Source organism: Aquarana catesbeiana, linkage group LG03, assembly GCF_042186555.1.
Source record: "Aquarana catesbeiana isolate 2022-GZ linkage group LG03, ASM4218655v1, whole genome shotgun sequence".
NCBI lineage: Eukaryota > Metazoa > Chordata > Amphibia > Anura > Ranidae > Aquarana > Aquarana catesbeiana.
In genome coordinates, this window is record NC_133326.1 from 155,625,109 (window position 1) to 155,641,779 (window position 16,671).

A 16,671-nucleotide genomic window follows, 5' to 3' on the forward strand; every position below is an offset into this window, starting at 1 on the left:
TGTAGTATATATAATACGGTTCAGAGTATATAGTGCAGTCAGTGTAGTATATATAATACAGTTCAGAGTATATAGTGCAGTCAGTGTAGTATATATAATACAGTTCAGAGTATATAGTGCAGTCGGTTTGCGAGTAACGCGGTTAACGAGCGTTTCGCAAAACGAGCACTGTATTTATAAAAATTCTAACTCGGTTTGCGAGTGTGGTCTCGCAAAACGAGCAGGATTCAGGCCAAAAGTGGTGTGCAGTACCGCTTTTGGCCTGAGGTGGGGGGCGCCGGAGCCGAACAGTGCCGATCGGCGGCGTTCAGAAATGCACAGAAAGGCCCAAGGACAGTTCGGCTGACCTCGGCAAACCTCGGAAAGGCTTGTGACCGGAGTCTTTCCGAGGTTTGCCGAGGTCAGCCGAAGTGTGCTCGGGCCTTTTTGGCCGTTTCTGAGGCTCACTGGCGCCCCCCACCTCTGGCCGCATGCGGTATTGCATCCCATTGAAGTCAGTGCAGAACAAATCATTTTCGTTTCCATTGACTTCAATGGGAAAACTTGCGAGTGCTTTGGATTACGAGCATACTCCTGGAACGGATTATGCTCGTAATCCGAGGTTCCACTGTATATAGTGCAGTCCCTGCAGTGTAAATATAATACAGTTCAGAGTATATAGTGCAGTCAGTGTAGTATATATAGTACAGTTCAGAGTATATAGTGCAGTCTGTGTAGTATATATAATACAGTTCAGAGTATATAATGCAATCAGTGTAGTATATATAATACATTGCAGAGTATATAGTGCAGTCATTGTAGTATATATAAAACAGTGGAGAATATATAGTGCAGTCAGTGTAGTATATATAATACAGTGCAGGGTATATAGTGCAGTGCAGAATATATAATACATTGTATTGAAGTGGTTAAGGGGAACCCTATGATAGAATTAAGAAAACAAATGGCGTGGGGTCCCCCCAAAATCCATACCAGGCCCTTTAGGCTAAAAGAAATTAGAGGTCATTCTCCTCCAAAACCTGTATTTCAGTTTCATCAAAACTCCTTAGCCATCAAAAAAACACCAATGGATTGTACCTGATGGAAGATAAAACAGATTGTTGGCCTATCCAGTTGTAATTCTGTGACACGTTTGAGGTCTTGTGGGAATATAGAGACTGAATGTATTTAAAGGGATCTTGCCAGAAAATGAATGAACCCAAGCATAATGTAATAATTAGAAAACAAAAAAGCTTTTAATTTTACTTGAACTGGGCATTTTGTTAAATTAAATCCACAGAACACTGATATCAAAGGGTTATAGCTGGGCACCGGTAAGTTGAACTACTTACTTGCTACTTATACCTCTTGGGGATCCACCCAGATCAATTGGTTCCTCCCCTATGCTGCAGCCAATGCTAAGCCAATAAAGACAGATCACTAATGCATTCTTTTATTGCAAAAAAATCTCTTTGAGAAAAACCGAAACAAGAAAGTCAATGATAAGATGCCAACTAATACATGAGTAATGTTTTCTTCTGCAGGTATTGCGATTAATGGGAGAATAGTTACCGCTAAAAAAGCTAAGGATGGCAAGCTGAACACCTACTTTGGTACATTTGGCATGTATTTTAGACAGCTAGATATGAAGATTGAAGTAAGCACTGACAAAATAACACTGAAAGATGCATCTTATACCAGAGTGATGCGCTGGTCTGAGTCCAGCAGCCTGGCTTACAAGAGGTGAGTGTAGCTTGGAAATGTTGCATTTATTGACTGATAAAACTTACTGGAGAGATATTGGAAGTTTCCTTATTTCCATTTACATATAGTAGTTTACAAAGAAGTAACTGTAAATGATTGGTGAGTATAGTTTTGTGAATTATTTAAGAATATGCTTAAAGTTAACCTGTGAAAATAGAAATGTGGAAAAGAACATTGCATGGGAGGCATTTACTGAAACTAGTGCACACAGAATCTGGTGCAGCTGTGCATAGTAACCAATCAGCTTCTAGGTTTTTCAAACCTTAAAGTGATATTAAAGGTAATATTTTTAAAAATAACAAACATGTCATACTTACCTGCTTTGTGCGGTGGTTTTGCACAGATCAGCCCCAATCCTCCTCTTCTCAGGTCCCACATCAGCGCTCCTGGTCCCTCCCTCCTGCCGGGTGCCTCCCAAAGCAAGCAGATTGCCATGGGGGCACCTGAGCAGGTTCACTCCTGAGCCACTGCTCTGCATGTCAATTCAAACTCAGAACCGTGGGTTGGCCCCACCCCTTCTCTCCTCATTGCCTCACTGGCTGTGATTGACAGCAGCGGGAACCAATAGTTTCCGCTGCAGTCTCAGCCAGTGAGGAGGGAGAGTCTCCAGAGAGCCGAGGCTCTCATGCACATCGCTTGACTGCGATGCGGCTCAGGTAAGTATTAGAAGGGGCTGCACTTAGAAGGTAGCATGAAGGTAAAGACCCTTCAGCCTTCAGAACCACTTTATTTGAAGAAACTAAAGGTAGAAGCTGAGCAGTGATTTGTCCATCCGCTGGCATCTATTTCTATAATCTTTCTGGGTCCCTATACCCATTCAATGGCCTTGGGTTTAACCAATGGGCCAGGGAGGGGGGTCAAGTGGAAAAAAAATTATTTAAATTTACCTTGACCCTATCTGGGCTAGTGGTGTTTATGGTCACCTGATTCAGCTGTATTTTCAGATGACTACCCTCTATGAGCATTCTCCAAAGTCTATGGACACCTTAGAATGAGGTTTTTTTTTTACCCTGGCAAGTGTTCTATGCTTCTGGTTACATTTCTATAGTCACTGATACCTTGCTCCTAAGGATAGACTCAAATATATGTGCCATGGCTAAAGAACCACCATTTTTTTTTTAGTTTGCTGAGACTAATGCCCTGTACACACGGTCGGACTTTGTTCGGACATTCCGACAACAAAATCCTAGGATTTTTTCCGACAGATGTTGGCTCAGACTTGTCTTGCATACACACGGTCACACAAAGTTGTCGGAAAATCCGATCATTCTGAACCCGGTGACGTAAAACACGTACGTTGGGACTATAAATGGGGCAGTGGCCAATAGCTTTCATCTCTTTATTTATTGTGAGCATGCGTGGCACTTTGTCCGTCGGATTTGTGTACACACGATCGGAATTTCCAGCAACGGATTTTGTTGTCGGAAAATTTTATATCCTGCTCTCAAACTTTGCATGTCGGAAAATCCGATGGAAAATGTCCGACAACACGCTCCGATCGGAAAATCCGACCGTGTGTACTGGGCATAAGGCTTCATTCACACCAGGCGGATCCGCTGCCACGGAGTTCGCCAGAGTCCGCCAGCTCAGCGGGTGATCTCTCCGTTGATCTCCACTGAGCCGGCGGATGACAGGTCAGGTCCCTCTATGTTCACTGAGTGGGGAGGGCCTTGTCGAGTGCCGGTATTTGCTATGGAGAGATTGGACGAAAACGGACAGCATGTCCGTTTTCATCAGATCTCGCCCGATCCGATCTGCCAGAGACGGATGTGAACGTAGGGCCACCTGTCTGCTTTTAGCGGATTGGACTGGGTCGGATGTTAGCGGACATGTCACCGCTGACATCCGTCGCTCCATAGACTAACATGGAGCGCCCGTTCAGGGCCGCTGAAAAAAATGACAGGCGGACCTGAACGCTCCAACAATTTGAAAGGGGCCTTACACACAAGGATGAGGGAAGGTTACACAATATCGAACCATGTAACAAAAGGATGTTACAAGGTTACAACATTGTAAAAACTTTCTACAGCAGGCTACAATGTATGTATCTCTACTACTACCTGATAGTCTAGAAAACATCCACCATCACTGGTCTTGCTGACTGGAGGTTAGCACTGCTATAATCATTCAGAGGACCTATTATTGTTACACTGTTGTTATGGTATGCAGTTAAGTTTTTAATTCCTCCCTTCTAACTTTACTCATCATCATCAATTTCACTGTTAGAAAACTTACAACCACGTACCATGCTTGTAGATAAACACCAACACCAACTTTGTCCCCATTTTGAGGTATGAAATGAAAAAGGGGTGACCAGTGGGCTTTTTTCCACCATTTAGATCTACCTACAGACTGATTTTTTTACTGAGAAATGAACAACAGGTAACTTTTTATTAAAAATGATAGCAAGTTTGGATATATCATATACTGTACATGGTGTGTGTGTGGTGGTAGATAGTTTACAGAAGTGCTACCTTTATGATTTCAACATTTATATGGTCTTTATATCAGGGTCTTTTGAGGGCAGCTTCCATTATTGGTAGTCTTTGTTCAGATTATTGTTACACTAACTGCAGATTTTTGCTGTATGTATTTTTGGCATATTTACTAAATCTGCTGCTTTCTTGTAGGCTCACTGTGTCAGTGAAGAAGGAGAGTAATGTTACTATTACCGTAGATGATAACATGACTTTCCTGATAATCTTGCATCGTGTATGGAAGAATCATCCTGTCAACGTAGACTTCCTTGGACTCTACTTTCCTTCTAGTCACTCATTTTCTGATGGGGCGCACGGTTTGATAGGTAAGCCATGATGTACTGTATGGGCAGGGCCAATTAAATTGGTGGGAATGTAAAATTTCCATTTTTCAAAGTGACATTAAAGCCATTTTTATTACAATAACATTTTAAAAGATACTTACCTGCTCTGTGCAGTGGTCCCTTACCCCGTCTTCTGGAGTTACCCACCAGCACTCTCTGCTCCACCTTTATGAGGGTGTCCCCATAGCAAGCTGTATGCTATGGGGGGCACCCATGCAGGTGTGCTCCCATGCTAGGCTGTGAGAGTTCATAGACACACACAGCATGACTTGGCCATGCCCCCCCTCCTCACAGAAATTGACTGACACCAGCAGGAGCCTCTTGCTTGCTGCCTGTTTATCCTGTGAGACCGGGAAGTGAAGGGATAAGAGCTGCAGTGGGGCTCCTGGTGCTGGATGGCTGACAGGACACAGGTATGTGTCTGGAGAAGGGGGCACAGTTAGTGGGTAGTTTTTTTTTTACCTTAATGTAGGGAATGCATTAAGGTAAAAACCTATTAGACTTTAGACCCGCTTTAAATGGTCAATAGGTCTTTCCTTGGCTATCCCTAGTAGGCCCTGGTGAAACTTCTTTTTTTTTTGGTGAATTTTCTTTGTTTTCTCTTCTGTCTCTAACCTGGATGAATAAACCGCATGCAGATTAAAGAGTATGTGTGGGAAAAATCTAAAAAGTGCATTCAGTACAGCTCTCCAATACAAAGATAAATTTTTCCTCGTCACTGACGAGTGTAGAAAACAATGACTACTGATCTGACCAAAATCTAGTGAGCTCTCAACTTCCTGTTGTTGGCAGACAAAGCTGCCTCAGCTACTCTGAAATTTCAAGCATAGTTGCCAGACTAGTTTAAAGCGGAGTTCCACTCAAAAGTGGAACTTCTGCTTATCCGTTTCCTCCCCCACTCTGGTGCCACATTTGGCACCTTTCAGGGGGGAAGGGGAAACAGGTACCTATTTTTGAAAGGTAACATTCCCCACTTCCGGAGACGGCGTTGCGGAGCAGTCTCTCAGAAGTTCGGCCCCCCTCCTCCTTCCTCTGCCGCCGGGCCAATTAAAAAGCACAGCGTGCTTCACGCATGCGCAGTAGAGAACGGGCTGTGAAGCCGAAAGGCTTCACTGCGGGGTTCCCTTACCAGGAACGGCAGCTGCACCCAACAGCCGTACCGAAGTTCGGCTGGTGTGCCGACATTGTGGGCTCCCTGGACAGGTAACTGTCCTAATATTAAAAGTAACTGCAGTATTTGTAGCTGCTGACTTTTAATTTTTCATGGGGGGGGGGGCTTTACCTCCTCTTAAAGAAAGGGACTTGGTATATGAGGGGGACCAGGAATGAGAATGTAAACAACTTATAGGGATAAATAGATGGGGGAGTTCTGTACAAGTAAAGTTATGGGGATAAATAGAGGGGGAGTTCTGTAGAAGTAACATTTACCTGTCCAGGGAGCCCACAATGTCGGCACCCCAGCCGATCTTCGAAATGTCGGGTGCAGCCGCCACCATTCCTGGTAAGGGAACCCCGCAGTAAAGCCTTTCGGCTTTACAGCAGTGGAGAACTCAGGCAGGACTAGCAACTTGAGAGTTCAGTGCAGCATGAGACAATGTGTTGGCACTCCACAGGGGGTTGGGAACTGACCACATCTGCTGATTGTTTTTCCATTTAACCCACTGTACACTTTAAATAGCCTTTTCATTTATTTTATTTTAAATATTCTTGTAAAAGAGACCTTCAGTATGTGCTATAATGTATCTCTAGCCAATATATTTTTTTTTTAATTTAGCATAAAGTAGGGAAGGGTTAGAAGGTTTTTATTGCTCTCTGTGTTCACGTTGGGAAAAGTCCCCCTACCTGGTGACCATGGTTGCTGAGACAGAAAGTGATGGAAAACCCAACAGTTAAGCCAGATACAATTTCAATCCATGTATGGACAGGCTGGGTGTACAAAAGTCGATCTACCAATTGACTTCCATACAAACTGCAAGTTCAGCGGAAAGTTTCCCCACCATCAGAACACAATAGCTCAGCGGGAATGCTTCTCCCATCCACCACTAGTGTGTTGATGGGGAAGCCAGTTCACATTTTTTAACTTAGCCTGCTGGTTGAACAAAAAAAAAAAAGACAAATGTATAGGCTGCCTTACAGTTGTCAATAGAAAAGGGGATAGAGATTTACTGTCGCTTCAAGTTGTGTCTATAGGATAGGAATGGAAAACTCCCCAACATGACACAGCAAAATAAAAAATTAGAAAAAACCCTAACAGGAGGTAAAAGAAATGGGAGGCGGTATTAACCGCTTCCGGACCAGCCGCCACAGTTACACTGCGGCAGGTTGGCTCCCCTGCGCAAAACTGCGTAGCTGTACGTTGGCCCACGGGGTTAGGATAGCAGGCTGCACAGTGGGAGTGCGGATGCTCGTGGCCGACAGTCAGGATGACCGCCGGCCACAAGCGATCGTGACCAGGAGACACAGAACACGGACGAGCGTGTGTAAACACACACTTCCCTGTTCTGTTCTGACAGGAGTGACAGATCGTGTGTTCCTATTAGCTAGGAACCACGATCCGTCACTTCCTCTAGTTAGTCCCCTCCCCCTTCAGTTAGAATCACCTCGCAGGGAACAGTTAACCACTTCACTGCCAGTGACATTTTTACAGTAATCAATGCATTTTTAATCGCACTGATCACTGTATTAGTGTCAATGGTTCCAAAAATGTGTCAAAATTGTCCAATGTGTCGGCCATAATGTCGCAGTCATGATAAAAATCGCAGAACGCCGCCATTACTAGTAAAAAAAATAAAAAATAATAAAAATGCTTTAAATCTATCCCCTATTTTGTAGACGCTATAACTTTCGCTCAAACCAATCAATATGCGCTTATTGCGATTTTTTTTTTTACCAAAAATATGTAGAAGAATACATATCAACCTAAACTGAGAAAAAATTTGTTTGTTTTTTTTAAAAAATGGGGATATTTATTATAGCAAAAAGTACAAAATATTGTGTTTTTTTTTTTTCAAAATTGTCGCTCTTTTTTTGTTCATAGCACAAAAAATAAAAACCGTAGAGGCGATCAAATACCACCAAAAGAAAGCTCTATTTGTGGGAAAAAAAGGATGTCAATTTTGTTTGGGTACAACGTCGCACGACCGCGCAATTGTCAGTTAAAGCGACGCAGTTCCGAATTGAAAAAAACGCTCTGGTCAGGAAGGGGGTAAATTCTTCCGGGGCTGAAGTGGTTAAGAAAAACCTGTACGGGCCTATACAGCTTTCTCCTAATATGTGTACTGTACACATATGCATTTTACTTTGCTGCATCTTTTATGTTGCTGCATCATATGAGGTCCTCAGTTGGCAGTGGTTATACCGAGATGATGCCTGCAGCTACAGGCATCATCCCGGTAATAACATTTTCAGCCGATGATGCCCTGTACTACAGAAGTAATAAAAGTGGCTAAACACTCAATCACTCCTGTGGGCAGCATGAGGCGGTACCATCCTACCATCTGATCGCAGAGCCCAGCAGCACTCTGACCGGTGGCACAAGACAGAGAGACAGGAACTGAGGTTGTTCCTCCCTCTCTGTGACCTGGGAACGATAATGATTTTGTCGCTTCTGGTTCCGCCTCTCTGTTTACCTGGTCGTTAACAGCGGAAAGCAGTCGTTCAGAGAGATCTGTGTCTGATCTGGAAAAAAGTTAATAAAAAATAAAGAGACAATGTAAAAAATAGTTTGGGATAAAATGATTAATAAAATAAAAATTTTAAGTGCCACGCCCCCCCCCCCCCCCCCGTGCTTATGCGTGAGAGCATATGCAAGTCCCACACGCATATGTAAATGGTGATCGCACAACACGGGAGGTATCATCCCAAACATCAGAGCAAGAGCAATAATTCTATTGCCAGACCTCCTCTGTAACATTAAACTGGTAACGTGTAAAAATGTAAAACGTTGCCTATGGAGTATTTTAAGTACCGTAGCTTGGCGCCCCTCCACATATGCAATTTTAAAACATGATATGTTAGATATCTATTTACTTGGCGTAACATCCGCTTTTACATTTTACAAAAAAATGGGTATTATGTTGTGTGTGCAAAAAATTCATCAAAGTGTATTTTTTGCCAAAAAAATTGCGTTTAAAAAAATCGCTGCGCAAATACCCTGTGACATAAAAAAATTTCAAAACCAATCATTTTATTCTATAGGGCCTCTGCTAAACAAATAAATATAAAATGTTTTGGGGGTTCTAAGTAATTTTCTGGAAAAAAAATCCGATTTTTACAAGTAGAAGTGTCAGAATTGGCCGGTTGGCAAGTGGTTAATGTGCTTTTATGAAAATGCATGTCATATACCATTCAATGTCAGAGCATCTAAAACACAAGAAAAACATGTCTAAAACACAACACACTGCACAGATGTGAGCCAGCTATAATTACCTGTGTCCAAAAATACCGTCTATCTCTGTCTTGCTTGGAGCAACTGATATGTAAGAAACATGCATATTAGAATGTCATAGTGTCTAATGTGTATAATTATTCCCAGTCACTATCTTTTTAGGGCATTAGGGTACAAACACACGGCCAGAAGAAAATACAGCAACTAGTATGCAAGATCTTGCTGGCAGAAAGATCCTGTGTAAAAAGTGCTCCGTATGGCAGTAACATTTGAGTAATGTTGACATGTGTACAGCATTTCAGTGTAAGTGGCCCGTTTACTAGAATACAGGCAGCTTCCCAAGGAAGTCAACCTTGCCTCATTTCATTGCTAAGACTCAGGCAGCTTCTCAAGGAAAGCTGCCTAGGTCCTCTGTTGCTAGGATGCAGGCAAATATTGCCACCTAGTGTTCACCGTTGCTAGGACGCACACAGCTCTTGTACTTCAGTAGAGTACATTTGTTCAATATGTATACAAAAGTTAGTACAAAAATGTTTACATGCATACATGATCCAAATGCAGGACTTCAGAAAGATTTTTCTACTTTTCTTTCTGCACTGAACACAGTGCAAGTTTACTGATCTGTGTGCAGTGGCTTATAAAAAGAACAGTACACCTGCATTCAGATCCATAAAAAAAAAAAAAAAAATTACTCATAAAAATGTTGTCTTGCGGTCATGTGTAAAAGTCCTTGAAGTCAGCTGGACAGCCAGGGAACAAGCATTTTCAGAGGTATAGGTAAGCAATAGTAAGCCTCCTGACAATATTTGCTAAGACTTACCTGTATGCAGACATAATCAGCATGTGCCTTTGACACTGGCTTGGAATATTTATTACTGAAGTTTGATATTGCTTTACATATACTGATATATTTATGCCTACAAAGGGAGTCTAACTGCAAGTAATTTGTCTTCATTTATTTAGGCCAGTTTATGAAGGAGCCAGAAGTAAGTGTCTATGATGTGCGAGCAGGTACTGATCCAGAGAAACCAATCGCTACCATGAATGTAAAAGGAAATAAGCTGACAGTAACAAGGTTAGTATATAATACTGAAAAAATAAATTGCTACCATGAATGTAAAAGGAAATAAGCTGACAGTAACAACATTAGTATATATTATACACTGTACAAAAAAATGAAAGGAACACTTTTTAATCAGAGTATAGCATCAAGTCAATTTAACTCCTGGGATATTGATCTGGTCAGTTAAGTAGCAGAGGGAGTTGTTAATCAGTTTGAGCTGCTTTGGTGTTAATGAAAATAACAACAGGTGTACTAGATGGACAACAATGAGACAACCTCCAAAACAGGAATTACAGGTGGAGGCTGTAAGTTTTGCAATTGACTAGGTTCAGTGTCACTACTGGTAGCATGAGGTGATACCTGGACCCTATAGAGATTGCACAGGCAGTCCAGGACTCCTCCAGGATGGCAATTCAATACATGGCATTGCTAGGTTTGCTGTGTCTCCCAGCAGTCTCAAGAGCATGGCAGAAATTCCAGGAGACAGGCAGTTACTCTAGGAGAGCTGGACAAGGCCATAGAAGGTCCTTAACCCATCAGTAGGACCAGTATCTGCTCCTTTTTGCAAGGAGGAACAAGATGAGCACTGCCAGAGCCCTACAAAATGACCTTGAGCAGGCCACTGGTGTGAATGTCTCTGACCAAGCAATCAGAAACAGACTTCATGAGGGTAGCCTGAGGCCCCATGTCCTCTAGTGGGCCCTGTGCTCACTGCCTGCCACGGTGGAGCTGGACTGGCATTTGCCATTGAACACCAGAATTGTCAGGTCTGCCACTGGCGCCCTGTCCTTTTCACAGATGAGAGCAGGTTCACCCTGAGCACGTGACAGACGTGAAAGGGTCTGGAGAAGCTGTGGAGAACATTATGCTACCTGTAACATCGTTCAGCATGAGCGGCTTGGTGGTGTGTCAGAGATGATCTGTGGAGGCATATCCATAGATGGGCACACAGACCTCTACAGGCTAGACAAGGGCACCCTGAATGCCATTAGGTATCGGGATGAAATACTTAGACACATTGTCGGAGCCTACGCTGGTGCAGTGGGTCCTGGGTTGCTCCTGGTGCACGGCAATGCCCGGTCTCATGTAGCGAGAGTATGCAGCCAGTTCCTGGAGAATGAAGGAATTGATACCATTGAATGGCCCCCACACTTACCTGACCTAAGTCCAATAGAACACCTCTGGGACATTATGTTTCGGTCCATCTGATGCCGCCAGGTTGCACCTCAGTCTATTCAGGAGCTCAGTGATGCCCTGGTGCAGATTTGGGAGGAAATACCCCAGGACAGCATCTGTCGTCTCATTAGGAGCATGCCCCAACGTTGTCAAGTATGCATGCAAGCACATGGGGTCCATGCAAAGTACCATTTTGAGTTGCTGCAATGAAATTTCAGCAAAACTGACTAGGCTGCTGCTGCATCATTTTTTCACTTTGATTTTCGGGGTGTCTTCGAATTCAACCCTCTGTAGATTGATCATTTTCATTTCCATCAAACGACGTGGCATCCTTTCGTCCCTAAAATATTACCCAGTCCATACAAATGTAGATATCCAGCATGATATGTTTCCCCATTGAGATCAGATGTGTTTTCAAAGGGCTCCTTTAATTTTTTTTGAACAGTGTATATTACTGAAAAATCAAATGCAAAAAAAACATAGAAACAGAATATAAAATGAATGTGTGGCCAAGCATTGAATCACCTAATGATTTAGCAGATGAGGAAACTTTTCTTGACTGATCCCCCATCACTCAAATAAATGCTGCTGGGAAAGAACCTCAGCGATACATGTAAAGTGGAGGGGCTGCGCGACTATGGGTCTCATGTTACAACCTAAAGAAAGGTGCAATTATTCTTTAAATGTATGTAAACTCTAAAAATGAACTTGTATTTGCTGCTTTTTGGTCTAAGTATACCATTGAAAGTGTTTTATGTCTGTTTGCCAAATTAAAAAAAAAAAATACCTGTTAATCACATCAGAAATTCAGAGTAGTCTTGTGTTCAATAATTAGCCCTCCCAGTTCTTATGTTTGGACAAAAGAATGATTAGCCTTTATTATGTTGCGGAGATGGGAGAGTAGGTGGGGCTGAGTAGTTTGGCAAACTGGGCAGGGCAGACAACACTCAACCCACATTTTTTTATATATATATATATATATATATATAGCCTTGGGACTTTATGAAATGTGTTCTTTGCGGCAAAATGAGCACTGTCTACAATGATAGGGCGCACATGCATTCTGTTGCTCTCCCACTGAATAAGCAATTGCTTCCAGGCACCTCTTCAACGATCCCACAGGTGTCTTATCACTCAGACATCATCAGATGTAAAGTGGAACTAAACTGTATCTGGGCATCAAAAACTGAAAACATTATTTAATATAATTTTTAATATTCAGAGCAAACTCATCTATCCATGTTTTAATCTGTTGGAAAATCACTTTGAAAAACACTCCCTAGCATTTCTAGCCACGGCCATCTTGAGTAAGGGCAGTTGCTTCATGTAGCATTTACTTCCTGGAATCCATCTGCCTTTAGCTCAGGCACACACGTGTGCTTAGCTGATAAAACCCCTCCCCCAGATGAAAGAAAAAAAATGCCCATGAAGACTCCTGGGATGTATGACATTTCGGCCTATGCCAGAAAACAACTGAACAAATGTAACAAAAAAAAAAAAGTTAGAACAACTAAATAGAATACCTTCCTATCTCTTAACTAATTCTAGTAGCACAAAAAGTTAGTTCCACTTTAAGGGCAAAGTTTTTGTACATAACTATGACCTCTACAATTAAGCCCGTGGGAGGAGACAAGCTGAAGCCAACCTTTCACATATCGGGACTGGGCTGACTAATGGACTGTGGCTTCCTATCTTTCTCATAATCAGTTTCAGTGGGCCAGGCAATGCCCCAACTGGATGCCAGCACCCAAAAAGCATTGGATTTCTTACATGGTGGTGCTTGGAGCAGTGCTCTGTGGATTGTTTAGGGGCGCAGTGTAAAATGTCATATGGTTATTCTTTAATTTAACTCCCTCTCCTCATATACACACTTAGCCACATTCCTGCCAGATTTACAGGGACATGCACAGTTGCCATGGCAAAACTCTCCCAAGCTGTGCCTCACTTTTGCACATGCACTAAAAAATATATTTTTCATTTATATAAAAAGGTTGCCCGATATGTTTCCCAACGATAGACAGCCCAATTATAGTAATGAATAGGATTATTCCACACATACAGAAGTGAGGGCCTGGTCAAGTGTTTCTAGCAGTCTCTCTGCAGCTCCCCGCATGCTGCACTGTGGTGATTTGGCAGGAGCATGGCGTGCATACTATAAGAATTTGGGTGGGACCTAAAAAGGTAACTATTGAAAGTAGTCATGCAACAAAATATTGCATAAGCTAGTGCTTTTCTTTATTGACTAAAGCTGATTCTCTCAACCTTTTCACACAGAGGAACCCTACTAAAATTACTATACCTACAGCTCATAGTGTCATGTAGTGATGCACCGAAATTTGGGCTGCCTAAAATTATTGGCCGAAAATAGGGTTTTTAGAATTGTGTCGAAAGAAAAGTGCCAATAATGGCTGTCGAAAAAAAAGACAGGGATTTTGCCATGCTTCTGGTGTATTTTTCATAGGTCATATGACTCAAAAAATGCATCAAAAAACGCAACAAGGGTGCATTTTTGATGCATTTTAATGGGGAGGTGTGTTTTTGGTGCATTTTCTTTTTTTTTTTTTTAACTAACCACACATGCACTGAAAATGCAGCAAGCAGGATTTTTTACACCGCTTCAAAAAGTTGCTAATGGCTGATAATGAATTCATATTTATTTTAAAGACATGATATTAATCAAAAAGTTGAATATACAATTATATATATATATATATATATATATATATATATATATATATATATATATATATATATATATATATATATTTATTTTTTTTTTTTTTAATTACATTTCTATTTTGGCCAAGTGCATCCTGAATTTTCGGTTTCAGCACCAGAATTTAAATTTCTGTGCACCACTAGTATGATGGTCAGTTGGAAGAATGCCCCTTACATTTGTAGCCATTGGGAATAATCCCCAGTTTACAGATTGCTAAATAGATCAGTGTTGACAGTAGGAACCTATTTGAGGAGAAGAAGAAACTGGTCATTTCTCAAGGAACTCCTAGCAACCTCTGGAGGAACCCTAGGGTTGCACAAAACCCTCAGTTAGAAACCCTGGAAGAAAGCGATTCTCATTTCTAGAAAACAGATGTAGAATAATGAATCGTGTGTACACTTATGTCTAAAATTTACTACACATCAAGTTGCATCTCTAGGAAAATGTTTTTGTTTTGTTTTTTAGTTTTGGATAGGGTGGGGGGAAAGGTTAGACCCTTTGGTTAAGATTTGCCCTTCTCTTTGTACTGGCAACCATAATCAGTAACAATGAAAGTAAGGGGAAATACAACATTTTAGTTATCCCCAAAACAGAAGGGGAGGGAAAATCTTTCAATCAGAACATCTGTTCCAAGGAAAACTTTCAAAGGGGAATATACCTCCTTGGGAGATTTCTTCCAACGTCTTCTTTCATCTCTGCGACAGGAATGGAAGGAATACTCTCTCAATGGTACAAAGACAAAATAGCAACTGACAGATGCTGTAACCCTTCTCAAAAAAATTGCATTCTATGGAGCGGCAGATGTCAACGAGCATGTGTCCGAGAACACCCACCAACATCCAATCTGATCCCGTCCGCTAAAAACAGATGGATGGAGATCTGTTCCCCATCTGTCTGGCAGATCGGATGACAGGAGGTCCGTTCACCATCCGACAGCCCCATAGAAGACAGCGGACCGTGTCCGTAGCCACTTTGCATCAGTGGAGCAGACATGGACCTATCCTCCACCTGCTCTTGCTGAGCAAGTGGATCCACTGGCAGACTCTGCCAGTGTGAAAAGGGGCCTATCTATACTGTTATCAGCCATGACTGTGCCTACCAAATTCAACAACTTGCTCATTGGTTAGTTGGCAATTCTCACACTACAAGTTCTTTGTGATGTAAGGTTACCATACATTTCAATAAACACTCTATGTAACTTAAAATTCCAACAATTGCATCTTTATTATCTACCACTGAAAGAATGAGACTTAGAGCAGCTTTTCTGTGCAAAATACAACTTTTGATTTTGTCTTTCTGTTACAGGGGGATGCAGAAAGAATACCAGCATAACCACCTGCTCGGCACCAAAGTCACTTGCTGGTTTGTACACAATAACGGAAAAGGTTTCATTGACGGACATTACAGAGACTACACAGTACCTCAGCTATACAGCTTCTTTAAACGTCCTTGAGGAGCCCAACACATACATACAACATGGGATACATGTTTCTGCAGTTACAATAAAAAGATGAACGTGGTATTATTTTCTAGTCCAAATTCTTATTTTAAGTATTATGAGTAAGATTCATATTAATGCTTGGAAATGCAATTGAACAGCACACAGTTTTTTTTTTAATGGTCATGGACTTCAATTGTGAAATGCCTCATTAAATTAAAATGGCAAAGAAGAATAGTATGCACACCCTCAACTTGATAAAAGCCAACGTTCAATGAATGTGAATAAACATATCTTAATTGCAGCCTCATAAAACCAAACTGTATCATGCTTTCATACAGGAACAGATGTGTTCACTCTTGCTTTATTTATATGAACATGGTGTATAAAGTGGTTCAGTTATAATTCATGTAATACTGAAATAAAGTCACTGTGTGCTGCCCTTTATTGTATTGTTCATTATTTTAAAAATTATTAAAAAAAAAAAAAAAAAAAAAAAGAAGAAGAAGATCCTCAAATCGACAATATATTCCAAAAGCCAAAACTCTACATGACAAATGGTCCAAAGAAAAAAAAAAAGTTGCCATTTAGCACCTTCAAGTCTTTGCTACTGCACACAGGAAGGAAAACAAGGAAAATAATTCTACCTAGGATATGCATCCAGCTTCTGGGACTAAGCTGAATGAAAACTTCTTTTAGAAATTAAAATTTCACAGATAGTGGCCATCTGTGGAAATAATATAACAGTGAAGTAGTGCTCTCTTCAGTAGGTGGGATATAGAAAAATACACTGAAAAGTCAGAAGATGAGAATAAATATGTTTGTTCCTGAGCAAGGAGACATTTATTACAATTAATTTATACAAATTATTTGGTAAAAAAAAAAAGTATTTTATTACAGGAAATTCCATTAGAAAATACACCTCTTATTACTTTAGTAAGAGATAAACCTTAATAGAGAAGGTAAGATGCAAGTTGAGGCTAGCAGCTGACCATCCATAAAAAGCAACAAATATATACAGTCTATAAAAACCCTGACATAGTAGAGTTTTGTATGTTTCCCTGCAATCATGCCACCTTAGAAAAATCCTCATATGGCAGCTCTTCCACCTTACGACCTTTCAAAGGACCCTAGAAATACACATTCATGAAAGGTTACACACAAAGAAAAAAAGTGTGTGCATGTATGAATAATAATAAAAATATATATATATATATATATATATACATACATACACACACACACACACACATTACTGTTCAGCATAAATCAAGGCACTCACAAGACATGTCATGTAAAACAGGACAGGACATATAAGAATGTA

General features: G+C 41.1%; 2 protein-coding genes across 2 annotated transcripts in view; one reads left to right on the forward strand and one right to left on the reverse strand.

Annotated features, from left to right (window-relative positions):
- ITIH2 (inter-alpha-trypsin inhibitor heavy chain 2) overlaps nt 1-15,789 on the forward strand; it is a 78,642-nt gene extending 62,853 nt beyond the window's left edge. The window contains exons 18-21 of the mRNA XM_073619438.1: nt 1,524-1,722; nt 4,374-4,546; nt 9,915-10,026; nt 15,215-15,789. Of these exons, the coding sequence (XP_073475539.1) occupies nt 1,524-1,722; nt 4,374-4,546; nt 9,915-10,026; nt 15,215-15,362 (632 nt within the window). The 3' untranslated portion in view covers nt 15,363-15,789. The remainder of the gene's footprint in view (nt 1-1,523; nt 1,723-4,373; nt 4,547-9,914; nt 10,027-15,214) is intronic.
- Nucleotides 15,115-16,671, reverse strand: part of KIN (Kin17 DNA and RNA binding protein) — a 58,124-nt gene continuing 56,567 nt past the window's right edge. Inside the window, exon 13 of the mRNA XM_073619439.1 lies at nt 15,115-16,477. Coding sequence (XP_073475540.1) covers nt 16,415-16,477 — 63 coding nt within the window. The 3' untranslated portion in view covers nt 15,115-16,414. The remainder of the gene's footprint in view (nt 16,478-16,671) is intronic.